This window comes from Fulmarus glacialis, unplaced genomic scaffold, assembly GCF_000690835.1.
Source record: "Fulmarus glacialis isolate BGI_N327 unplaced genomic scaffold, ASM69083v1 scaffold7709, whole genome shotgun sequence".
NCBI lineage: Eukaryota > Metazoa > Chordata > Aves > Procellariiformes > Procellariidae > Fulmarus > Fulmarus glacialis.
In genome coordinates, this window is record NW_009232596.1 from 28,250 (window position 1) to 53,725 (window position 25,476).

The 25,476-nt window shown below is 49.7% G+C and overlaps 2 protein-coding genes across 2 annotated transcripts in view; one reads left to right on the forward strand and one right to left on the reverse strand.

The window, feature by feature from the left end:
* Positions 1-7,798, forward strand: part of LOC104082012 (alpha-2-macroglobulin-like protein 1) — a 23,850-nt gene extending 16,052 nt beyond the window's left edge. Inside the window, 15 exon segments of the mRNA XM_009584957.1 lie at positions 128-249; positions 747-801; positions 1,412-1,495; positions 2,561-2,737; positions 2,878-2,959; positions 3,747-3,903; positions 4,141-4,215; positions 4,601-4,763; positions 5,177-5,391; positions 5,533-5,748; positions 5,861-5,985; positions 6,303-6,393; positions 7,141-7,209; positions 7,525-7,627; positions 7,758-7,798. Coding sequence (XP_009583252.1) covers positions 128-249; positions 747-801; positions 1,412-1,495; positions 2,561-2,737; positions 2,878-2,959; positions 3,747-3,903; positions 4,141-4,215; positions 4,601-4,763; positions 5,177-5,391; positions 5,533-5,748; positions 5,861-5,985; positions 6,303-6,393; positions 7,141-7,209; positions 7,525-7,627; positions 7,758-7,798 — 1,775 coding nt within the window.
* A 1,747-nt stretch (positions 7,799-9,545) lies between these two features.
* LOC104082014 (alpha-2-macroglobulin-like protein 1) lies at positions 9,546-25,476 on the reverse strand. The gene is made up of 21 exons (XM_009584959.1): positions 25,330-25,476; positions 25,026-25,175; positions 23,959-24,156; positions 23,181-23,268; positions 22,398-22,551; positions 20,342-20,570; positions 19,865-19,988; positions 19,582-19,703; positions 19,107-19,158; positions 18,617-18,700; positions 18,051-18,227; positions 17,642-17,723; positions 16,867-17,023; positions 15,411-15,582; positions 14,745-14,824; positions 14,227-14,442; positions 13,722-13,837; positions 12,957-13,047; positions 12,600-12,668; positions 11,250-11,352; positions 9,546-9,661 (listed from the first exon to the last, which is right to left on the reverse strand). Exons 1-21 carry the CDS (start codon positions 25,420-25,422, stop codon positions 9,546-9,548), a joined length of 2,673 nt encoding a protein of 890 aa, XP_009583254.1. The 5' UTR covers positions 25,423-25,476.

The following is a 25,476-nucleotide window of genomic DNA, read 5'->3' on the forward strand; positions in this document are numbered from 1 at the left end:
ACCAGCCAAACCGCTGAGGCTATGAAGACCAGCCACCCGAAGCATCTCAGACCACTATCAGTTAAAGCAAGTTACCTCCATTTGGCCACAGGTATAAGAAACAGGCTCTATTCAATTTATTTGCTAGGGACTGTGAATATCACAGTGAGGACAGAAGTACTGGACACCACGCCACGGTGTGGGGGCAGGAAGCCCTTGCCAGCTATCATGAGGCGGAGGCATACGCTGGTCAAACACCTGCTGGTCCGGGTCAGTATGAGAGCAGGCTCGCTTCTCTCTCTCTGAGTATCCCTGCTCCTGGGGGAAGGGAGGCTGACCTGGGTTAGATGGTTTTCTCTCCTCATTTTTTGGCCAGCGTTAGCATACCAAGGCTGTGGCTCAGTTTGCTTTGTTCCCCCCAGGACCTAGCCAAGCCTATTCCCTTCTTGCGGTACTCTTTCTTGAGCTGCATTCATACACCATGTCTGTGTTTCTCCCTGAACCTTTTCCTGCTCAATCACCCATTGTACATGAGCTTTTGTATATGCTCACTGACCAGAGAGCCCTGTCCCTCAGGCTTGCTCTTGCTCCCTTGAGCAGTGAAGCAGGCAGCTTCAGTGCAGGTCTGCCAAAGGTGAGGAGGATGGAGTCCCTGACAGCCTGGGGACTAACCACCGAATTCAGACCTGAACTTGCTCTGAAATTTTGCTGCTGTTTGTGTGTAATCTTGTTTCTCCTGTCCCATGTTCATGTTCCTGCCCTGGTAGCCAGAAGGTGTGTTAGTGGAGAAGTCTTACAGCTCCCTTCTGTGCCCGAGAGGAGGTATGTGGACAGCCCGAATGGGTCCTGCAGCCTGAAATAACTAGACCTGAGAGTAGGACTAAACTGTGGGAGGTCTGATGAAAGAATGTTTTCAAATGATTTTTCACATAGGAAATTTCACTTCCTATTAGACAGGAAAGAACAAGAAATATACGCTGTCCTACTGAATTTGCCACTGACTATACGTGGCAAAATCCTGCTCTGTAGTCTCCTTCCCACGCTGCAGCCTCCGGGCCTTCCTGGGGCTTGACAGTCACCAGTGAGAGCTGCTCCAACCCTCCCACCCTGTCCCTGCAGCATTGCAAGTCTCTCCAGGATGTCCCCCTGCTGAGTGATGACCAGCTGTGATTCTTGTGAAGCTTGTGAAGCGTAGTGAATTGAGTTATGAAGCTTGGTGAGCCCTCAGCCTGGCCAGCAGCTCTCACGTCTCTTCTAAGCTGAAAAGTTTCTAGGCAATGGAGCTTGGTGTGATGACTGGGACAGGCTGTAGGGAGCAGTCTGTGTGAGCGGGATGTAGGCAGTGTCCCATTTATCTGTGCCAGTCTTCTCCCTCTGGTTAGATGCACTTGGCTTGATTTTTCATGCTACATCTTTGTCCTGTTGTTATCAGGAAACATGGCTGAAGAACCTGTGTCCCTTCGCCTCCCTGACAATGTAGTAAAGGGATCTGCCAGGGCTTCCATTTCCATCTCAGGTAAGTGATTTCTATTGTGGGCTCACTGACTGCTGTTACAGAGAAGCAAGGCTTAACTTGGTGATGGTGTCAGGGATCCATTTAACGCGAAACTGCTCAAAAGAGAGGATGGTTTCTATTCTCTGCAAGGTTTGCCAACACCAGGCTTTCAGATTTTTTGGATTAGCACTTAGGCTTTCATGGGAAAAGTAATCTGCAGAGGAGAATAATCCTTATTTTTCTAGTTAGGACTTTGGAGCAGAGACTTTAGGCCATTATTTTTACTGGGACTTTGGGATCTTGGCTAGTTCTGTGTAGATATACAATCAGCAAAGCTCATAACCATCTTGTCTCCCTGTTAAGTTTCACTGCTACAACAGAAGCTCCTGGAGAGAAGAAATCCTTCTCAGCACTACTAAGTTGCAAAAGAATACTTTGGAGAGGCTACTGGGACCAGACATACCTACCATTCAACACAATTCTATGCACTGGGCTCATTTGCCCCCATGCCAGAATTGGTATGAAGCCAGGCCTGGCCTAAGTAGCCATGGATATTATGCAACAGAGCCCCAAAGGAGGAAACCGAACACAAGGCTTTTCTAGGTGGCTGGAGGACATATGGACACCTTCACACCATCTGACTAGCACCCCTGCTGGTTTACTGACATTTTGATGCTTGACATATGGCCAGGTAGAACAGGCCTGGCTAAAGACCAGAAACATCTCAACCTTTCCCTAAGTGCTTTTATATTTGTCTGTGTGTATGACACACACCGAGCAATGCAGCTCTGCTCATAGGCTTTTACAAATAGGACTTATTACAGTTGGAGCTCTTCAGACTACAAAAGCTGATAAGGGAAAGATCTTCAGGGACTCCATAGTATGGTCACCCTGCATCACGATGCCAGACTGGGAAGAGGGAAAAGAGTCACCACTCTCCATCCTGCACTCTGTTGTTTACTCCTCTTTCCTCCTCTCTCCAGTGTTTTCCTCCTATGCTGAGATAAAGCACTATCATCCACTGCCTGTCTGAGAAGCACCTCAAATCATACTTACCGTTGCTTTGTTTCTTACACCCTTGCGTAGGTGACCTCATGGGGACAGCACTGCAGAACGTGGACCAGCTGGTGCAAATGCCCCATGGCTGTGGGGAGCAGAACATGGTGCTGTTTACCCCCATTGTCTATGTGCTGCAGTACTTGGAGAAGACAAGGCAGCTGACCCCTGAGATCAAGGAGAGGGCAACAGGATTCCTGCGCAATGGCAAGTACAACAGACCCACCTTGCTCCTCTGCCTTCCCCTGTGTCCAGCCTACCAATAGCTCTTGCTCTTGCACTCACTCTGTCAATGTTGGCCTCTCTGTGTTACTGTGCTGTATTAATCACTGTTCCCATCTCCCCAGGGTACCAGATGCAGCTTCTTTATAGGCACAGAGATGGGTCCTACAGTGTCTTTGGGCAGCAGGATGGAGAAGGGAACACTTGGTAAGCACTGCAAATATCCCTCACTCCTGATTTTTCCTGTCTGGGCCAGAGCAGCTAATGTGTGTGGGAAAGGTGATAGGATGTGTATTCCTTCTTTTGGATGGAGACCCCAGGAGCTCTCTGGCAGGGAGACAGATTGAGGGACTTGAGCCACTTGAAAGCAGTGAGGCAGGGCAGCAGAGTTTCTGGGAAAGTGGAACAACAAAGATGTGGGCCTGGAGGGGGAGGTCCCTTTTTGTCTCTATGGCCCTGCTGTTGCCCCACAGACAACACCAGGTACTGCTGGTGGTCTCCCAGCAGCCAAAAGGGGTTCATACTGACTGGAGGTAGATCAGGGAAGAGCAATAAAAAATCATCTCCCCGAGGAAGGTGTTGCTTGGGAGAGTTTGAAAGAGCTGCATTGGCCCAGCTTGACCCTGTGGTGTCTGGGCTGGGAGAAATGGAGAAAGGAAGGGAGAAAGAAAATGGGGAATTCAAGATTGTCTCTAGGTATTTGGGGGAGATGAAGTGCAACGGGTAAAAGTGGAAGGGGTAAGAGGTTTTTCACCTGTGAAACAACTGGGTAAAGTACATGGGTACTACATTTGTGGAGCCAGGCTGGGGGAGAGGACCCACTTGGGTCCTGCGGTCCATTTCCACTTTTAGCTTGCTTTTCTGTATGAAAATGACTCTATTTTGGCACTCCACTATGTCAGTGTTAACTTCAGGGACAAGCACCAGAAGGCCTTTGACTTTCTCTTTGCCTTTTTTGTGTTTATCTTTCTCTCACAATTCATCCTCTTCCTAGGCTGACAGCTTTTGTAGTCAAGAGTTTCGGCCAAGCCAGAAAATACATCTATGTAGATGACAAGAACATCCAGGATGCCCTACGCTGGCTGGAGCAAAACCAGCTCCCCAGTGGCTGCTTTGCCACCAAAGGGAGCCTCTTTCACTCCTCCCTAAAGGTAAATGAGGGCCAAGCCAGGCAGCACAGCTGGGGAATGGCTGGACAGATGTTGTGACAGCAAAAGATTGTGGGATACCAAAGGATCCTGGAAAATCACTCCTGCCACCCATACAACCAGCCTTAAAGAGAGCAGGGTGTGGGGCGGGGAACACAAAAGGAATGCTTTTCCTTCTGGGGAGTCACTGCCTACACCCTCCAAACACCACTTAGAGAGAAAGATGCATTCTCTTCACAGGGCAGCCTGGATGATGAAATTTCCCTGGGGGCCTATGTTGCTGCAGCACTGCTGGAGCTGGGTCAGCCACTGAAGGTGAGCACGCTCCTGCTCCCTCCTGCTCTCCTGTACACTCACACACCTGGGCATCGCTATGGGGATACGTCAGCTCGTAATGCTGGCATTCTCCAGGTCAGGAACAGGTAGGGAGCTGCTGGGAGGGAGCCAATGTTTGGCCAAACTGTGAAGTCATTCCTCAAAAGAGACAGTGCTGTAAAACTGGCATGGTGCAATAGTGTTTGGTGGTTATGGCTGGGGCTGCGCTGGGGCTGTGCTGCCTGTTTTCTCAAGAGAGTGTGTAATTTAATGGGTTTCTCTGGAGCTACATCAGGAAGGCATAGTCCGGCTCCCTGGAATGAGCACCCCTGCCCCCTGTTTTGCCCCTGTAAGAGTTTGGCGTCTGTCTCTTCTCCCAACACAGGGCAAGCTGATGCAGACTACCCTCCGCTGCCTACAGCAGGCTGTTCACAACATCACCAACGTCTACACAGAAGCCGTGCTGGCCTATGCCTTTGCCCTGGCTGGGGACTATGAGACAACCCAGGAGCTGCTGTACAAATTGGAGGAACAAGCCATCAAATCAGGTGCTGACTGCTGGTTGGGGTAATGCTTCTCATTCACCTGCTGGGATCTAGAGTAATGTATGCCCAGCCAGAGCGGTTAAAAATGACATATGTATTTGTACATATTCCTTGTATTTGTGCAGTAACTGCACTGTGTGACTGAAAATACAATAAGTTATTTCACAAGCTGTGAGGGTGACTTATCAGAAAGAGTTTCCTCAGCCTGGAGGATTTCAAGATCCTCTTGAGGGAGGAGGTAGGAATCTGTGAGCTAAGACCAGATGAAGCCCTGGAGAATAAACTGAAGAAAGCAATCATGGCCTGAGCTCAGGGAATGAGCTGAAGGAGCCCCGAAAGCACTCTGGGTTTTGTTTCCTGTGAACCCCCAATTATGTCCTCTCCAGAGAGCCTGCATGCTCCTTTTCCTTCTGCAGGAGGACAAATCCACTGGAGCCCCAAGCCAAGCTCTCCGGCTTCCACAGACTTCTGGCCTGGTACTCAGTCAGTGGACATAGAGTTGACAGCCTACGTGCTCCTGGCGTACCTCTCTAAGCCACGCGTGCATGCAGGTGACATGACAACTGCAGCTGGTATTGTGGCATGGCTGACCCGGCAGCAGAACGCCTACGGGGGCTTTGCCTCCACCCAGGTAACAAGTAGCTCTCTGTGGATTGATATACTTTTACAGCGGAGGTTGGCAGGGCGAGTCCTCTTGAGGTCTTCCTGCTCCAAGTCAGCTTCACTAGAGCTGATGCTTTCAGAGGGGTGAAAGCTGTCTCTCCCTCTCTAGGACACAGTTGTTGCCTTGCAAGCCTTAGCAAAATACGCAGCAAGGACGTTCAGCACATCAGGCCAGGCACTTGTGAGGGTGAAGTCCCAGAGGGGCTTCGGGAAGTCTTTCCAAGTCAACCGCCAGAAGCGGCTGCTGGTGCAGCAGGCAGCACTGACAGAGGTCCCGGGGCAGTTCCTGGTGCAGATCCATGGCAGCAGCTGTGTCTTCACTCAGGTGAGGTGGTGGGACGAGCACGGGAGAGAGGAGAGGTGGAGGACTCTGCCTCTTCTCCCTGCATGAGATCACGTCCGGCCTGTCTTTTCCCCTCCTGGCCCTCGCCCTGCAGACAGTGCTGAGATACCACGAGCCTTCCCCGCGGGCTGCTGTAACCTTCACTCTGCGTGTCAACACAGAGCTGACCAACTGTAGCCAGGCCAATGCGCGTGTCCTCACCGTCCGCATCCTTGCCAGGTGACCCCAAGGGTTGTTTCCTCCTCCAGCAAGACCTGCTGTGCTTGGGGACAGCAGCCGGGAAAGCCTCAGGGCTGCAATGGAGGGACCCAGTGCTTGGGGCGGACGGGGCAGAGGGTGAATTTGGTAGGTGGAAGGGGTGGGGAAGGAAGATTCTGGCTACCTCCTGTGAGAGGGAGCTGTGACTGCCATGTCCCCAGTCCCGGATGGGCTACCTGGCTCAGGGTCCTGCACACAGGGTATGGTGGCGGAGGGAAGGGGGCCTGGGAGGGCACTATTCTCACAGTCGGACCCTCTGGCTGTTTCTTCTTCTTCAGCTACATTGGGAGCAGAGTTACGTCCAACATGGTGATCGTGGAGGTCTCCCTGTTGTCTGGATTTGTCCTGGCTCCCGGATCCAAGTTGTTGGTAAGGACTTTGGAATTAAAAAAAAAGTGGCTATGATCCCACCTGCTTGCTCCTGTTGGGAGCTGTTCATTTCAGGTCACGAGGTAACTAAACTAGCAGGGGCCCTTTGCTGTTGTTGTAATTGAACCAAAACCTCTCATTTCCATACAGGGTCCACAAGGGTTGGCTACAGGAGATCAGAAGTGGTTCAACTTCTCCCACTGATGCTATTCTGCCTTGGGCCAGGAACAAAATGTGCTGCTGGGTGTGCTAAACACCAGGATTTGTTTGCCAGAAATTCTAAGACAAGATTTCTTAGAGAGACTCTAGTTCTAGCAAAAAAGATTACTTTTTTCCAATTAAGCCATAAAACTGAAAGATTAGTTATTTGCACAGCCCCCAGGCAGGGCATTAAGAGCAGTCTAGCAGTCAGTGAGATGAGATAACAAGAATCTTTACTGGTGCCTACACCTGTTTGCTGACCAATGCATCTGTCCTATGTACTATCCACACGGTCTTTTGTCCCCAGAGTGGGAGAATCCTCTGACTGACAGGGACAGCATAGTTCATCCCTGAGATGCTCACAAGGGATGTCCAGGAGGGACTACCAAAGATAAAACCACTAAAACCCTTATGTGTGAGAAAGATACAGTTCCACGCAGCGTCCAGCTCCACACCATCCCTTCAATACATCAGTGGGTCCCTCAGGTCAGGAAGCCCTAAGGAAAGTGCTCACAAATTTCCTTGTGTTATTGTTTCCTATCCCAGCTGGAGCGCAGAACCATTGTTAAGAAAATAGAAGTGAAAGCTGATGTGGTCTACATTTATCTGGAGAAGGTAAGTAGGAACAAAGGCATTTGGTTTGGCACAGCAAGAGCAAAAGGCCAGAGGACAAGGAGCTGTGTGAGAAGCCCAAGGCTGGGCTAGGCATGAGGAAAGAGCACTGGTAGAACTGTGGGCAGAGGAAGCTTGCCCAATTTCATTGTCATTGGTTTAGCATTTGCTATTCCTCACGCATGCTCCATTTCTGAAAGTCCAGAATCTCTAGTGGATTGGAGAGATTTAGTGCAGGAAAACATTCAAGCTAGGGAAGATGAAGATGCAATGACTTCTTTCTCCCCTTCCTTGCTAATTTCTTTCCACCTCCACAAGCTCAATGATGAATCTCAGACTTTCATTCTGCAACTGGAACAAGTAATTCAGATGAAGAACCTGAAACCGGCCAGCATCAAAGTCTACGATTACTACCAGCCAGGTGGGTTGCAGATTCCCTCCTACTCCGGGGTTGGGAGCTGGGTTCCTAGTTCTCTGGCTGGGAAAAGACGTGCACTCTTCTCTGTGTGCATGCACGTGTGTGTAATCGACTTCCTCACTTCCTTTTGCAGAGGAGCGAGCCTTGGCTGACTACAGTGCTGTCTGTAGTTGAGGTAGGCAGCAAGTCCCTGTGTGCCATCTGGAAATGATGGGTCTTGGGTGGGAGAGAGGGAATGCAAGCAAAGATGGGAAAGAGGATGGTAACCAGTGGGGAGCATATATCCAGCTAGAAAGAGGAACTGGCAGTTGCCTGTGGCTAGGTGTGTGGAGCTAGGATGGGGGCTCTTTTGCAGCCAGGGACGCCGCTGGAAGGCTCTGGTGGAAGGCGGAGACAGGGACAACGTCTCTCAAAATGAGAGTGAGGAAGGAAGGGCTGAGCATCATGTGGAGTGAGAATGCAGAGCTGTAGCAGCCTGTGCTAACAAAGGCCCTCAAACCCAGGCACGGCTCCATTCCCTCCACCCCCCGCTATATTCATTGCAGGGTGGGAAAGGGGGATTCAGGGAGCCAAAGGAGCAAGCTGAAGCTGGGAAGACATAATCTTTTGTCTTGTGGCGTGGCATACCCAGCTGTCAGAAGGGGGATGGCTTGTTAGTAGTTGCCTAAAGCCAGGACAGGTCTGGAGAAGTCCCTTCTGGAAGGATAAGACAGAATCTTGACATGGTACATGCTGCATCCTGACACCATCCCACAGAGAGAGTGCTGCCTAGGGACCTGCCTGGAGAGCCGCCCCCACTACTAGCCAAGACAAGGCACCTTCCACAGCCTGATGATAGCCATGGAGGGACTGGATCATACCCTCCTTGTTTGTCTTGCCTTCTGTCCCCACAATTGCACATGGTACCTCAGAAAGGGGTGGAGGAGCTCCCAAATTTGTGATAAAGGAAAGGAGAGGAACTGCCACACCGTGACTCCTGCCTTTGCCCAATATTTCAGGTTGGGCACTGAATGGAAGGAAGTGCCCCAGCTGGGACACAGCCCACAATAAAGTTGAGCCCATGTGGTCCTGCGCCTGAGTGGATGGACTGAGGGATCACAACAGTCCAGCAGTTGTGCCTGCACTGTGAGGGCCTGGGTTGGGGTGGGGGTGTGTGTCACATATTTGGTAAACACCTGGGAAGAAAAATTAAAGTAAGCATGACCCCTGACCTTGCGGCCATTGTACCAGTTGGTGAACTACAGGCTTAGCCCATGAAGATACCATTTCTGCCATTGCCAATGGCAGAAATGTACAAACCTTCTAGCTCCTGTATTGCTCTCTCCTCATGCTTCCCATGGTTTCTCCTAATACTTCCCACAGTAGGACTCAGGCAGATTTGGAGTACAAGATGCAACAAGATGAACATGCTGTGACAGCCGTATCTCCTGTGCCCTTCCTGCAAGCTCCTGTGCCACCAGCTCTTCTTTGAAGCAGTCTCCAGATGATAGTAATGCAGTGCATTGACCCTCTAGACCCCTCACCCCCCATCAGCAGTACAGCCTTGCCAATTGCTCTTGATAAAGGTCTCTAAATGCAACCGTCGGCCAAAGGAACTGTTGAACGTATCCCAGCCCTCCCTTGCCTTCAGCTCCAGCTTGTGTGATGGTCACCTCCCCCAGGTACCAACTCTGCCTTGGTGCATGCTCTATCTCCTCCTGTGCAAGTCCGCTACTGGAGGGGCAGAGTTTTGCATGTGTACATGTACATGCACACACAGAGCAGAGGTGAAGGAGTTATTTTTCCCAGATTCTCTTAAATGCAATTTTCCTGGTTTGGGAGAAAAACAGTAAACCTGAATAATCACTCAATCAGACAGTTCTAGTCTCCTGACTTTTATTAAGATGCCAGGCACAGTCTGAGCCTTTCAGAAAGTAACTGCTTAGCAGGAAATTTCAAGTATTCTCTCTTTGCAACTCGTCATCATCTGGTGGCTGTTGGCCAGGGTGACAAAGGACTGTCGGACAGAGACTGCAGAGGATGGGTCTGTCTGTGTTCCTGTGAAGACAACAAGGGACAAAAAAAAAAATCTGTGTTTCTGAAGTATTAAAACTAACCACTGGGAATTCAGGGGCTTTTTTGCACCTCGTGACCAAATGGGACTGCCAAGCCATCAAGGATAGGGCACTCTCTGACTCTACTCAAACAAAGCCTATGGCAGAATCTCCACTAAGAGTGTAGGGCTTGTGCCAGGCATCCCAGGACAGGGCTGTGTGCCTCCCACAGGTGATTCATGAAGCAGGTGTTTTTCTCCATCTCGTGGGCTGTGGGCAAGGAAGCATGCAGATGCAAGCAAAGTTTAGAACAGGAGCAGGGACTGGTTAAGTTCAAGCTTTGCCTTTGCCCAGCTTGAAAGAGGATGGGCAGGTGCCCGTTCCCTAGCGTGGACCAGAAGCCAGACTGAGACTGTGAAAGGCTTGGCACTGAAAAGGAGTCAGGCCCTGCACGAAAGGTGAACGTGACGTGTTGCATGCACAGGACTGGAGGGCTGTGGAACTGCAAGGAAAGTGCCAGGAAAAGGAACTGTGTTGGCTCGAGGAAAGTGTATTTGGTGCAAAATGCCAGGACTGGTGGTAGGACTTGGGACAGGCAGCCCTTGTTTTCTGTAACATACCTCCAACTCTGTCATGAGCTGGGTGCCTCAAACCTTCCACTTCAGTTCTCCCTTTCCACTGGGATACAGGAGCTCACCCTTACTTAGCATTGCTAATCACTTCCTACCCCGAACCTGCAGTCTAGCAAGTTTCTTGACCAAGAGCCCTTGCCTGCACGTCCCTCTCTCTCCATACCCTTCAGGACCATGCCTGTGATGACAAAAGAGGTGTTGGGCCCTCACCTCACTCGCATGGGGCACTGTAGCTCATCACTGTAGTTTCTTCTGGAAGACAAGAAAAAAAGTACTGGTGAGATACACTTGCCAAAAGCTCACTAAAGCAACCCAGCATTGTGCCTCTGTGTCTCGGAGAGGCGTTCCCTCAGCTTACAGGCCATGACTCCCCGCCGCTGTGACACATGGAACCACTGGTTTGTGTCAAAGACTCTGTGTGCAGCTAGTCCAGATTCACCCAAGTCATAGGGCTTATGATCTTTTGAAGCTGTAAGTCCCAAACAGCTCCATTACAGTTATGGATTCCTTACTTTCTGAAGCAGTAGCAATCCCTGACACATTTCTAGCTTTTCCTCCCACTAGGGACCCCAGAGAACAGAGGACAAGCTGTTTTCAGTGTCATTCTTCTAAGGGGGCCCTCATTCTTCTAAGCCATTCCCTCACTATGGTCCCTCTGCCTTTGCTGCCTCCCACAAAATGAGTGTACAAAAGCACAGCTCTGAGCTCTTTGCGCCCCTCTTGAGAGAGTTAGACCCTAAGTGGATCTACATGCCAGCTTCAAGCTTGCAAGTTCTGGGACCAGAGAAAGAAGGATCTACCATTTTGAAACCCAAGAGGGTAAGTCCATCACTAGAGAGCTTCTAAGGGGCAGGTAGATAAACATGTCAGGGATGGTACTACCTTAGACTTGACAACTTCAGAAAATCTCTTTCCAGTAGTACATTTGTGTGGTTTCTGCAGTACAGCATCTGAGCTCACCTGGCATGTAGTAATCGTAGACCTTGATATTAGCTGGCTTACGATCCTTCACTTGCATGTCCTGCTGCACCAGCAAAGTGTAGGTGTGAGGCTGTCTAGTCAGCTAAGACCAAGAGATGCAAGGATTACAGCCAGAACCAAAGTCCTGTAAGACAATCCCTTCCACCTGTTCTCACTCAGGCTCCATGGAGACCTCACCAGTGTGACAGATCTGTTCTGCTTTCCACTCCATCTCAGAAATATCTTTTACTTCACATTCTGTGGCCATCTCCCTTTTTTGGTCACCAAATTTAACTCAGCTCATGAGAGACATCAAACCCACAGAATCAACGTGCATTAGGTATCTAAACGTAGCACTGGTGTTCCCAACCAATCCCACATTCCCATCCAGCTCTGTTCTGAGCTCCTTCATGCATCTTGCCTCAGTGGCTACTTTCTTATACACAGTCCCATCACATCAGCTCTTATTCTCCAGTCTCACACAACCCTCATCATTAAGCAGACAAATGCAAGGTGTGGATGAACATCTGCTGGATGGTAGTAGTTACATGACCTGCTGTTGATTGTGTTTCACCTTGTGCTACCTGGCAGCCTGAGCTGAAATCTTTCTCTGTGCTGCCTTTCCGCTCTGTGCTGTAGACGTAACGAAAGCAGCATCTCTGCAAGTCTAATGCATCCACATGGCAATAACCCACTTACTATGAGGCTAGCTTAGCTCAGCTTATTGACAACTGGGGATGAAGAATCACAGAAACGAAGAAGTGCTCCTTGAAAATTCTGAAATTTTTAAATTCATGCTTGTTTCTGGTGCTGTTTAGGTATGCACGTAGCTAGAGAAAGGGTGGAGTGGTTGTTAATGTGTTGATTAATGACACTGTGGAGCAAGCACTGCTGCTCAGACAACCATCTGGTTTAATTTTGAGTGATCTTGGCAAACTCCATGAGCAATCTTGGATGCTCCCTACTACATTCAGGCTGCTTAAGGGCTTTCTAAGAATTCAGGCTTGCTTGAATTTACTAGATGGATCCTACTACTACTCCCCAATCCTGATCAGACACTGTATATGGACTTTCAACAGTCTTGGAACAGTGCCAACAGATGTAGACTCAACTGTAGATCAGAGTTAGCCTCATTTCACTCAAGTTAAGTGGCCCTGTATACAGTCTCTACAGCTGAACTACTGCAGGCTGACACAACACAGTTCTGCAGGTCAGCAAATGTGGCTGGTATGCAGAACAACAGCTCTGGATACTTAAAATACTAATGGAACCAAGATACAAGAGTAAGCTAAAAGCTATCTGCCAGTCCATAGTCCTTTTAACGATGGTGTTAGCCTAAATTCCACTCACTTCCTCCAGGTAGAGAATGACTCGGTCAGCTTCACTTTCAACTTTCTTCACTAAAGGCATTTTCTTTAGCTGAAAATAGGGGAAAAAATGTCAGAAAGTCTCTAACAGAAAGCAGAAATATTCAGGGATATTTGTCCTTGTGAGAGCATGGGCAAAACGTTCACATGGCCAAGGAAGCCCTGGGGATAGGGGAAGGCAAGGTGTGGCCTGGAAGAGACTTTGGGAATAAATATTTCTTGGGAAGAAAAGAACCATTTTTCTCTGCCCACAGGAATGATCATAGTTCTGCATACAATCCTGCATGATGGATATCCATCATTGTTCCCATCCCAGCTGGACACAAACTCGCGGTCTCACCTCTTCCAGTGAACCTGCCACGGGGCTGTATCCAGACAGCAGCTCCACTTGAATCAGGACCATGTTGGTGGACACACGGTTCCCTGTGTAGCTGCAGCAGGAACCCAGGGGACAGCACTAATGTTACTTTCTGAGCCATGATCTCCAGATAATCCAGCCCAGCTTTGGTACTGAGGTGGAGGAATCTGCCTTTCCTTCCAGTGTATCTCCTGTAAGCATACCTCTTCCTGTACTGTAATAAATCTTTGTGCTTCCCCTGATCTCTCTTTTAATTGTTCTGAGCCAAGGAGAATAAATTCCTTGGAAGACTTCTGTAGTTACCTTCTCTAGGCGTGGCAGGGAATATGACATCCTCTGCTCTCTTGGCAGTTCTGTCCCAAGTCAGGCAGGGGTACAGCAGAGGAGAGTGGTGTGACAGTCAACCAGGAGCAGAGGAGGGAAGACTTAGGAATAAGTGTCAGCAGTCAGTCCCACAGGACCTTCACATCACTAGTGTTTGGAGACCTAATCCTAGAAAGGGGTGAGACCCATAGACCTTGGGAGACCTTGTGGTGACTGGCATGATAATGAGATAGGTTTATAGCCTGAGCCATCCTTCTGGGGCCTTGTATCTTTCACCCAGCTGAGGAGAGCATAGTTAAATGAAGGGGGACATCTTAGCACTTGGCCCTCATAGTGAAGGGGAATCCTGGCCATCAAGAGGCTGGTGTGGTGCCAGAAGCCTCTTAGCACAGGGGAGGCAAGGGGCAACGGAGTGTCTCCTACCGAGCATGAATGGTGACAGGGAACTGGGTGGCATTGGGTGCGGTGCACTCTGTCTGCACAGATACGGCAAAGGCGACGTCGCTCCTCAGTGGAGGGATGTGGTACCGCAGAATGGCCTGCCAGGACAGAAAGAAGCTAGTTGGCAGAGAATAGCAGGGTTTTTTTTGCTGGAGAGTATCCTCGTCTAGTGTTTGGCTGCTGTTTACTGTCTTGCACTGGTGTAAGAGAAAACTACGTGGCGGAAGCAGAGGTTCTGCTACTGCAGTGCTCCTGGTGGTGTTCACTGGACTTCTTGGAGGAGTGGTGCAGCTCTGACTGGGTGGAGATGATCCAGATTTCATTTGGGGAATTGCTATTCCCTTCCTGTTAGATCCCAGCTACTCCCACCAGCCTTGAAGCTTGCAAGTCACTGCAGCAGTCTGTTTTCAGTGTTGGCTAAGTAGCAAGTCCTCTCGCTTTCAAGGCTTTTCCCCAGACAGACCCTTTTCTCCATGGCTGGGCTCACCTGCAGGAAGAGGCACCCATGGCCCTGCACATGCACAGTATAATCTCGGGGAATGGCTGGCAGCTCCACTGTCTGCAGCAGGAGGCGATTGGTATTGTCTACTCGGATGTTTTGGTTGAAACCCTCAGAAGAGAGAGAAGCCTGAAGATCAGGGCCATCCTTGCTGAAGGTCTTGGTTGCATACAGGGCTAAGGCTTCCAGAGCAACCACCGTGTCCTGAGGAAAGAGACACACATTGGGCAAAATAGGATCTGTGCTTCCTGTGCATGCCCAGTCCTTAGCCTTTCCCTCTCTCATACTGCAGCTACAGCACAATAAGGATTGAGCTTTCCCCTTGAACTTTTAGCATGGGATTAGCTCAGAGGAATAAAAATATTTATCTTTTCCCAACTCCCAGGAGCAGTAAATCCATACATTTTTTTTTTCTTTTTTTTACTATGGGCTGTGCTAGAACCCATTGTTCTCACAAACCATAGCTGACGGCAGGTTCTCTGCTGATGATGGCTCAAGGGGATTACCTGGGTTGAAGCAAAGCCTCCATAAGGGTTTTGCTGCTTGGTGAGCCAAGACACAATCTGGGATGCCTTTCTGATTTCATCTGAAGACAAACTTGACTTTGAAAGGTGAGCCATGAGGATACTAGATGTCAATTCCACATCAACAGATGGAGCCCGATACCAATATAGGGAGTCTTCTTCCTGTTTGGACTGTTGACTCCAAAATATTTGGTCATCTAGAGGTGGAGTGGGAACACTTATGGAGTGTGTTGCTGTATCTAATGACCTTGGAGTCCTACTCAGCCGCTGCACCTAGGTACTGAGTGAACATGTACATTGGGACAAGATATGGGTACATATCTCCCCATTTGTCCCCTATATCCTGCTTTTCCCAGTAAAAACCTAGGCCTGCAGGCTGGAAAGGAGCTCTACAATATCCGTGAAGCTCCTCTGGTTTGGAAGACCGGGAGACCAGGACTGTGAGAACATCCACAGAGAAAGTCTGTCTCACAGTATGGATACAGCCTGTGACAGCTTGGCAAAGAGAGGCTATCCAAGCCTTGGGCTCCCCACAGAGCTCTGCCAGTGCCCCCCACTCCTGCCCTCCATTCCCTTGGTCGGTCAGCCCTGGGATCTCCACACAATTCTGCGAATGGCCCCCTCTCCCGCCCCACAAGTCTTTGGTACCTGATATTATGGCGGCCTTATCCAATCTTTTGAGGATTTTCTGCCTGAGGGCCTTATCACCTGCTACTGCAAAGGCATTTGCGGCTAGTGCCAGGCCGTAGAGGTTGGAACCGCCGGTATCAGCATTGACCAGGTCCCTTATACATTTCAGAGCTTTCCACACAACTGGGTCCTAGGATACAATTGAAAGCACACCGGTTGCTGGCAGGGGGTATGGGAGGGAACGCGGCCCTGGCGTGTGCAGAGGAGGGTGGAAACAGAGGCGGGACACGTGGGGGGGAAACCGGTAACGTCCCCCTGTGTGCAGAAAGGCCGAGCGCCAGCGCACTGCCTGCCGAGAGGCCGCGCACGCAGCCCGTCCCTGCTGCCGATACTCACGGAGCGTGGCATCCCGGAGTGTATGAGAGCTGTGACGATCGCAGAGCTCAGCCCCAGTCCTTCCTCCACTGCACCCTGCAGCCACCACAAAACAGAGAAGGGGAGGGCTGCCGTGAGAAGGGAGAGGGAGAAGTTTTCCGGTACCTTCTGCTCCCCAACTAAAAGCCAGCGCAGGCAATGGTGCTGGTCCTATTCCTTCTGCTAAGGAAGTGCCAGGGCTGGTACCTACTCTTGCAGGTCCTGCTTACCAGAGCACTTCTCAGCCAGAGTGCCCCAAGCTCCTCCGGGTAGCTGATTCCCTCCCTCTGCTGAACACATTCCCCTTTCCCCTCCCCTGCAAAAGATTTTCAGTAGCAGATTTCAGTGCCAGGGGAAAGTGATGTTCCCACAACCCCGCTGCAAGGTGGCACCTCAACTTGAGGGCCAGGACAGTGACAAGGGACGAGCAAAAGAAAAGGTACCTTTTGCAAGGGGAAGTGAAAGGTACCATTCTCTTCACTTAGAGGATTAATTAATTATCTGAGGTTCTGTCCACTGAACTGCTGCTGGTTCCGCTTTGGTGGTACTCTGTGTGTGGCTGTGCATGCACAAGTGCTGTGTTTCTGAGTGTATAGGGCACATGCCTGGCAAGGTGAACCTCACTTGAGTGGCTGCCATCAGTCTCCATTCACCCCATTTCTGACTCTCTCTGTACAGGGGGGAACTCAGACTGAAGGAAGAAACGGCAACTCAATAATGGAAAAGGAAGCTAAAGCAGTTTACCAAGGGAATAACGCAGAGCTTGAACGCCCCCCCGCCCCTTTTTTTTTTTTAAGGCATTCGGTAGCTTTTGAGATGGGGCTAGGGCAGGGCACTGGTTCAGTTCCCATACACATATCATCAAATGCAAACCTCCATCTTTCATAACTTGAAAAAGTGCCACCATGACTAAGCACAACCTTGAGTGTCACCCAAGGGTGACCTTCGGCACATCAGAGCCTCCCTCCTGCGGTAGCATTCATTTGTTCTTGGCACTCAAGCTGGGCCAGAAAGTGAAGGGGCTCTGAGTTACCTAATGAACAGCCAGGACATGTCATACCATTAGACCATTGTTGAAGAGCTTCCCCACACTCCTGAAGCAGCCAGATGGAGTCTGACTTTTAATCAGGGCACTGGCAGCGTCCTTTATATTCTGCTCATCTATGTGGATGAAGTCCCGGGCTTGGCTGAAGGTCTTGAGGACAAGGGCAGTAAGCCTAGAGCCAAGGAAGAGAGAAGAAAATTGAATTGAATCAGTCACTGATGCCCACCTCCATTAGAGGACAGGAGTCTCTGTGTCTTCCACTGTCTCATCCCTGAAGAAATACCAGCAGGCCAGAGCCTCTGTGCAGATGGAGAATTGGAAGCAATGCACATACGTTAGATGCTCTTGAAGCTCAAGCTCAGATCCATTTGCAGCAAGAGAGAAAAAATTCACCGACAATTCAGTGCTTCCCCCAGAGCTCTGCCAATTCCAACAGGGTGCGCTTGTGTGATTTAAAGCCAGGAAGGCTGATATTTAGTGAGCTCACTCAGCCCCTTTCCCAGTCCTGTTTGGGCACAAAGCACTCTGGAAAACCTGGAAAGAAGGTGTCTTTGCAGCCAAGTTTTCAGAATCAGCTTCAGCTGGGGTGCCCAAGCACAAACGATCAAACAGGGGTACCTCAAGTCAGTTCATTGGCACGGTTCTCTTCCAAAAAGTCTCAGGAGCAGTGTCTGTTCAAAACTCCACACCTCCAGATGCCCTCAGTTTCCCCAGACCAAAATCCAAGCCAGCCTGAGCCTGACCAGGTCAAGCTGCTGTTCCTCAACTGTGTCTGGATATCTCTGCTTACCATGTGTTCCCTGGCTCACTTCCTTCCCCAAAGGCACTGTATGAGCCATCTGTGTGCTTGTATAGGAGTTGCCGCTGATACCCTGTGGGAAGAGGCTGGGGGTAGTGAAGACGCTCTGTGTCTGTCATGTGCCTCACGGTAACAACCTGCCCCCCCAATCCTGCTGATCATTATAGAGAGCATTGTCTCTGAGGAATTCAGCAAAGGGCTTTCAGAGGGGTGCCGTGTACCCCTTGTTCAGCTGAGACACAGCAGCCTGATTTACACTGCTGTAATTCCCATGTTGTCAGGCAAGTGGCGCTGCACAAATCCTGTTCAGCACCAAGCCTCTGCTGAGATCCCCACTGCACAACCTACTGTAGCGGACATCACAAGCTTAGTAACCCAACATAAGCAGAAATCCACTCACCGCTTTCCAGATAGCCGATTGCCTTCTGTTTGATTTCTGGAGTCAGTTGTCCTGTTTCTTCAAGGTATCGTGTGATAAAGACATTGGGGGCAAAATGAACCATGTTCTGCTCACCACAGCCACTGGACATCTGAAGGAGCTCATCTATGTTGTCCAGTGCTGTCCCCAAAATGTCGCCTGTAGGACAGAACCACAGCTTTGGGAGCTTTACATATTCCTGCACGTAAAAAATTTCTGGTCTCACCAATTCTCCAGATAACCTGCTAAGACTGGTCTCAGTTCACCTCTGCTCACACCAGGGAGACTTTAATGTCTATAAAGCCCTGTAGGAACAGTGACATGGTACTTGTCTATCTTTCCCTTGGCTGGGTGAAATATACATCCATCCAGTCCAGCATCACTTGTATAAGAGAGATGGGATGCTTCTCTGGAAGACATAATGGCCCAGTATCACACCTCACTGCACACATTCTCTCTTGTTACTCTGTTTGCTAGACATGGTGGCACCAGAAGAAAAGACTCCTGCAGGGAAAAATCTTACTTTCCAAGACCCCACTAAATCTCACCTAAGAAAGAGATGTGGGCTCTCTCCGACCCAAGGACTATGTTCTCTGGCATAGTGAAAGTGATTGTCTCTGAAGCTGAAGTTCCTGCAAATGGCAAAAGCATCAGAACAACAACAAGCAGGAGGGAGATGGCAGACCCACAGGCATCCCCCGGAGATGGTGTAAACAAGGCTGGGATCACCTCATCAGTTGGTGAAATCAGCATTCAAAAGAGAGGATGACACAGCGATCAGGCCACCCACTGATGAGTGACTGTGATGTGGTTAGGCAGTGGCTTGGTGCTGCCAGTAGCTTGTAGTACTGGGTAGAGTGGAATGGTGTTATCTCCCCATAAAAGCTCCAAAATCCCTGACTTTCCCCTCCCCATGCACCTCCAGGTAGTCCTAGAGTTGTTCACACACCACACTGCTTCTCTTTGGTCTCCTTGTTCTGTGTGCATGTACAGCCCCAGCGGTAAGACAGTCCCTGTCTCTGGGGTACCTGCACCTACCTTTAGGGCACAGAAGCGAGGTGTGGGTCTTTTCCTCCAGCAGCCCCTCTGCCTGGTGGAGAAAAGGCTGGTCAGCTCAGTAGGGAGAGCACTAAAATGAGATAGCAGCTGTGCAGCACCCCACCTCCCTGCAAGCTCCTTTTCCACCCTCATGGGCCATGCAAAGGACCTCAACCAGACAGCAGAGATATGCATGCAGACAGTGAAATTTCACTGGGAAGCAGGTTTCTAAGCTGCTACATGGCCTTTGCCCCCGTTGCCCTGCTAGCAAGCAATTCTGATGTCTCTGTCCCATCGAGTGGAGGTGCTCAGCTCATACCCCGACCCAACCTACCCTTAGAATCATTCTTTGACCAGCCTCCCTGAGAAATGTGCCTACCTGCCCGGCCAACTCTCCCTTCCCAGAGCCACCCACCGGGCTGTTTTGAGCCTGACCCAGTTCCGCCCTCACCAGGAGCCTGAAGCATACTCTGACCTTCACCAGCAGGTGTTTAACCACTGTGTCCTTCCCTCCAGACTCTGGGACAACAGCTGTACTCTCAGTGCAAACATCTTCCTGCTCCATCACCTCAGCAGTGACAGTGAAATTCACCTTCCCTAAAGAACAAAACATCAAGAGGCCAGCTGGCACATCCATGCCTACGTTTTAGTTTGCTCCTGCTTCGCATAATAGGCCACTCTCCCTTCCAGCCCAGCTCTGGTTTGCTCAAGCGGCTCTGCCAGTGCCTCCCTCTCCTGCCCCTCCCTTGTCCCCTTACCTAATTTTGTAGCCTTCACATCCCAGAAAAATGTTTTTGCTGAATCAGGACACAGACAAATAGTGAACCTGACATTTGCATGCACAAATTCAAAATCCCCGGAGTCCATTAGACTAAGCTGGAGCTAGAGGTGAAACAAAAGGGAGTTCAGGTTACAGAGCTGCTGCTGTGTTTTTCCTTTCAGCTCCTTGATCCAAATATCAGTCAAGCCCAGAAGCCCAGGGTGAGTATGATGATGGCCCTATTGCAATATCTGTGGGACACCAACAGCCCACAGACATCGCATTCCTGTAGGGTTGAGCTTACGGGGAGGGATAAGCTGGACAGAGATGGCTCTGCATGGAGCTTTGTGAAGAGCTTCCTTGGTGTCTTTTGCCCAATGCCTGAGGAGGCAGCCCCTTGTCTGGGTCTCTATCAGTGAAGTACTGTTACCACACATCCTCCTGCCCAAAAACCATCCCGGAGGGAGCCACTCACCACCATGCACTGCTTCAGGTAGCTGAAGACTTTGACTTTCAGGGGAAATGACTCTCCCCGGAAGACAGAGTAGGGCAAAGTGGGTTCCACAAAGAAGGGCTTGAAGCTCCGCAGGCTGGTGGTCTCTGAGATTCCCAACCCATGGCTCTCTGAGGTGCAGAAGGTCATGGCTCTCCAGTCTGTGATACTGTCAGGTACTGTGACAGCTAGCTCAGCAGCCCCTGAATCACTGAGGAGAAAACAGAGTGGAAAGGGTTGTCCCCATCCCTGTAAAGATTTCTCTTGGGAAGACAGATGCAGAAGGACTATGAACTGGAAGTGCCTGTGAAGGTGTGGGGATCCCTATGAAGTAGGACAAAGGTATAGGAAGGACAGCAAATAGGTGGGCAAGGAAGAACTGAGAGGCAAATGCAAAATTTGCTTCTGAACAGTGTTGCACCTCAAATTCTTATTTTATGTGGGCACACAGGGCTCCCAGGGGTCCATATTATACACCCAGCCTGTGCCAGGGAGTACCGTGTGACACTTCCATCACACTACCACCCGAACTCCCAGCCACAGCTTGGCATTCATCATTACAAGTGTCACTTACAGAACTGCATACACAAAATGGAAGACGGTCCCTGCCCTGAAATGGGCATAATCCAGCCAAATGAGATGGAGAGGTAGAGAACCTATTTTACAGATGGAGAACTTTGGCACGTGGGAGAATTAAGAAAGCTGAGGTGTGTGAATAAGGGGAGAACAGTGGATGCTGCATAACTTGACTTTAGCAAGGCCTTTGACACAGTCTCCCATAGTACCCTTGTAGCCACATTAGTGTGGAGCGGACAAGTAGATGATAAGGTGAGCAGAAAATTCGCTGGACCATTGGGGACAAAGGATGGTTATTGGTGACACAAAGTCCAGCTGGTGACTGTTTACCCGTGTCATCCCTCAGGGACTGACACTTGGGCCAATACTGCTTAATGGCTTTATTAATGACCTGGATAATAGGAGAGAGGACATCCTCATATATTAGCAGACTATATCTTGTGGGGAGGGGTTCCTGATTTGCTGGAGGGAAAGGTTGCTATTAAGACAAACTTTGACAAGCTGGAAAAATGGGCTTGAAAATGGGTAAATTCTGTATCTGGGATGGAATAATACCATGCAACAGTACAGGCTAGGCAGTGACTGTCTAGTAAGCAACTTTGCAGGAAAAGACGTGGGGGTCCTGGTGGATAACAAGTTGAGCATGGGACATTTCATGTGCCCTTTCAGGAATGAAGGCCATCTACTTCTGGACTTTATTAGGAAGACTGCAGCCACAGGGTTGAGAAAAGTTGTTTTTCCCCTGTATTCCTCCATTGTGGGACCACATCTGGAGTACTGTGTCCCATTTTTGCCTTCCAGTATAAGAAAGATACTGACATACTTGAATGCATCCAGTGGAGGACTACCAAGACGGTCAGAGGGCTGGGACATTTGATGTACAAGGAATGGCTGAAAGAACCGGAGTTTTTAAGTTTAAGAGGGAAAGACTAGGGGGAGATCTTTCACCTTTCTAAAGCTACCTATTGGGAAGGTGTAGAGACAATGGAACCAGTCGCTTCTGAGGTGCATATTGATAGGATGAAAGGTAACAGACACAAGTTGGATCATGGGAAATTCTGACTTGAGATAAGAAAAAAAAAATACCATGAGGATGGTCAAACACTGGAACAGGTGCCCAGATAGTTTGTGGAATCTCCATCCTTGGAGATACAGAGAACTTGACTACAACCTGATCTAACTGGACCCGCCTTGCACAGGATGTTGAGCTACAGACCTTTGGAGGTCTCTTCCATCCTGTAGCAGTCTGTGATTTTAAGTTCCCCAGGATCATTTGGAAAATCTCAAGCAGAGCCAGGAACTGAACCAAACCTCCATTGTCCTTATCCACTTCTTCACACCTCCCTTTTCTTTGTGGGCACAGAAGGCAATAATGCCCTGGCTCTGTTCCTGCCCATTCCCTCTCCGCTGTGGCTGGTAGGAGGTCTGGATCCATGTGGGGCCACAGCCCATAATTACTCACTTGATGGGAACCAGAGTCCAGATGAATGTCTCTGGAAACCAGGTACGTACTGGCCCTGCCTCGCTACCCAGCTCAACGTGCTCTGACTCAGCACGTTCAACAGCAGCATCTGTTTCTGGGTCCAAGTTGTCCAAGTCTGCCAGCTCGCCATAAGCTATTGGGAATACAAGCATTCATTCAAAGGCAGAGCAACTGTGAAATCAGGATAGAGTTCAGCTGGGAAAAGCTCAACTCTCCATCCCTCCCACTCCCACTCCGATCCCCCTTGTCCTGTCCAAGATGCCTTCAACCTACTTCACTATTGTCTTCCATGAGACAACCCAGGAGACCATGTGGATTCCAGTATGTGTGTGCTCCCCCATGAGGAACTCTACCTGCTCACACTTTTGCTCTCAGTGCCTGCAGAAAGGCCTAGATACTGCCCAGTGCCAATCCTGGCTCATTCCCTGGTTTCCAGCAAGACCTTTCCTAGTCTTACAAACAGATGTTCTTTCCTGGACAGCTGCCTCATTTCCCCCCTTGACCATACTATCTTCCTGCCTACCAGCAGAAGCTTCCAAGCAAGTTCTTCCTATACAGCCACCCCTCTGCCCCTCCAGTGCACTGGACACACACACACATCAGGACCCTTCCCCTCTTCCTGTGGTGCACATCTCCTGTGCAACCTCCCACTCATCTCTGGAAGCCATCCCCAATTCCTCAGCACACTGCATGTTCAGCTGCCCTTGTGCAGCCTGTATGTTACCCGTGATTTCCAAAGAAACAGGATAAATCGAGATGTACACATGTAGTCGTAGTAGAAAGTGGTCTGGGTGCGGCACTCAATTGGAGACTTGATTTTGAGGCTGGTTAAAAAAGTTAGACCTGAATTCTGGAGGAAAGAAGGGGAGGAAAAGAAGGTAGATTTCAGTGGAGGGGGTGGTGTGTCTGAGGGTCTGCCTCTGCCCCGCATATCACCCACCCTGTGTTGTTGCACGTCAGCCTGACCTGTGACTTTAAACAGGGAGAGAATGCGGAACCACCCTGCTCCCAAAGCCCGGTCCTGGTCCCTCAGCCAAAGGAGGCTCTCTCTAGTCAGGATTGTGGGGGTGACCACTCGCATGTGCATGCCCGCACACAAACTCATTTTTTTGGCACCAGAGTTTGCTACCCACCCTAATACAGACTTGTTCTCTTTCACCTGCTGTTCCTTTCTACTATTCTTTCCCTCCTCTCCCCAGTCTGCCTTTTCTCTCAGGTGCTTTGCTTTTCCAACCTCCAATTTTCTCTGACTCAGGCTGACACTCCCTTCTCCTTCCAACCCCTAGAAAGTCTGAGGGTCTTGAGCTTGGGATAAACAGAGAGCTGGCTTCTAGGGATCTGCCTGGTCAATAGGAATTTATCAAGCTGGGAGCATGGAGTGTCAGAGATCTCTTAGTTCAGAAGCTTGAAAAGTTCAAGCTTCAGAACCTGAAGTTGCCAACGTTTACAGGAAAGACTATCTGTGAAGCTACACAGCGCTGACCTGGGATACAAAAGGGCTCAGCTCTGATATTTCAGGTTTTCTGGGAATTAGATTTACCTTCAGAAGTTCATAAACATCCGGTTGGGACACTGCATACGAGTATCTGTTGTACATGAATGGTGACATTGTTCCTGGTGGAAGGGTGGTCTGAGGGGAACCGATGATTCCTGGGCTCGTGTGGATAGTACAGTAATCACTGTAAGAGTCTGTGAGGGTGCTGGGATGCTCCTGAGAATAGGTGAACATATTGTACACCTGTAGACAGAGAATGAAAACAGTACAGGTCAGTGTGAGAGGTGGGAAGTTTTTCATTTCTATCCAGAGATTTTTTGTGACTGCAGAGGCAGAGCTCGGATCCTGCCTGCTACAAAAGCCCAGCTCCAAAATTTTTTGAGCTTCATGGAGAGCCTCTACAAGTTGTAGATGCATAAATGCTCACCAGAGATGAACATGAACCCCTCTGGGGTAGAGCTGCATAGCTGTGGCCAATTCTAGCTCATAGATTGTACCTGTGAGCTCAGTGCATACAGTGAGGACACCTTCCCTGTAAGAGTCATTAGATAGCTTGTCTGAGTGAAGGCACATCCTGAATTGACCAAAACAGTGTCAAGAGGCAACTCAAGGGTCCTTAGACCCAATGCATCCCAGGTCTAGAGGAGAAATGGGACCCTTCCACTGCCAAGGCACCACTTACAGTCCAGTCTGTGAATGGAAGGACTGTCTGGTTCATGTGAGCTGGAACAAAGACATGGAGCCTACCACACAGTGGGCATTTTTTTTAACATAACTCTCTTTTTCAGAGCACTGTCATGAATTGGTTCAGGAGATGGAATTCTCTTTTCATCTGGTTGCCACTGTGGCAAAGCACTCTAAGTTTAACAAGGATGTGACTTTGGGCTATAGCTGGGGATGACAGTCAGTTATTCTATTACATCCCTCCGTAGAGACTGGAAATTTTGACTGGTGTTTGATGTTGGCCTTCATTTTTTCTCATTAAGCCATGTCCTGTTCCCATTCAACTACTTGTTGGTATATCCACTGTGCCTCATTAACCTGTGCTTGCAACCAGATACTCAAAAGGCACCTCTTCAATATTAGCAAGGCTCAGCACTAAAGTGACTCACACTATCCCTGGATAGCTCAGCCTCTGGCCTCAGGAGAAGGACACTCTGGTCTACAGCACGGATGCTACATAGGGAGCCTGGTGCAGCCTGCAAATGAAGACGGACAGCCGATCCTGGGAGAGCCACTGTGTCTGAGAAGTCAAGCTTCACCTGAAACAGCAGAAGAAAGAGGGACTGAAGACACTGACAGAGGAAGGAAAGGGGAGTCTGTGTCTACTGGATTCTGCTGGACATCTATTACCAATTTGCAGTTAATACCTACTCTCCAGCCTACCTTCCCCCTTATGTTTTGTGCACTACTTACATGGTTCCTGAAGCACTTGGAGACTTTCAGACTGAAGGTGTCAGCTGCCACTTGTCCCTCAGGGAAGGCAGTGTAAACAAAGAGGGTAGCCATGGGTGAAATGAGGTCAATGGGCAGAGTGACATTGAAAGCCCCACTATACTGACC

Coding starts and splice junctions, on each gene's coding strand:
- LOC104082014 (XM_009584959.1), bottom strand. CDS start 25,422: ATGGCTACCCTCTTTGTTTACACTGCCTTCCCTGAGGGACAAGTGGCA. Junction 15,583..16,866: donor TCTTCAACAATGGTCTAATG/GTATGACATGTC, acceptor ATTGTATCCTAG/GACCCAGTTGTGTGGAAAGC. Junction 14,825..15,410: donor TAAGGCCGCCATAATATCAG/GTACCAAAGACT, acceptor GTTTGTCTTCAG/ATGAAATCAGAAAGGCATCC.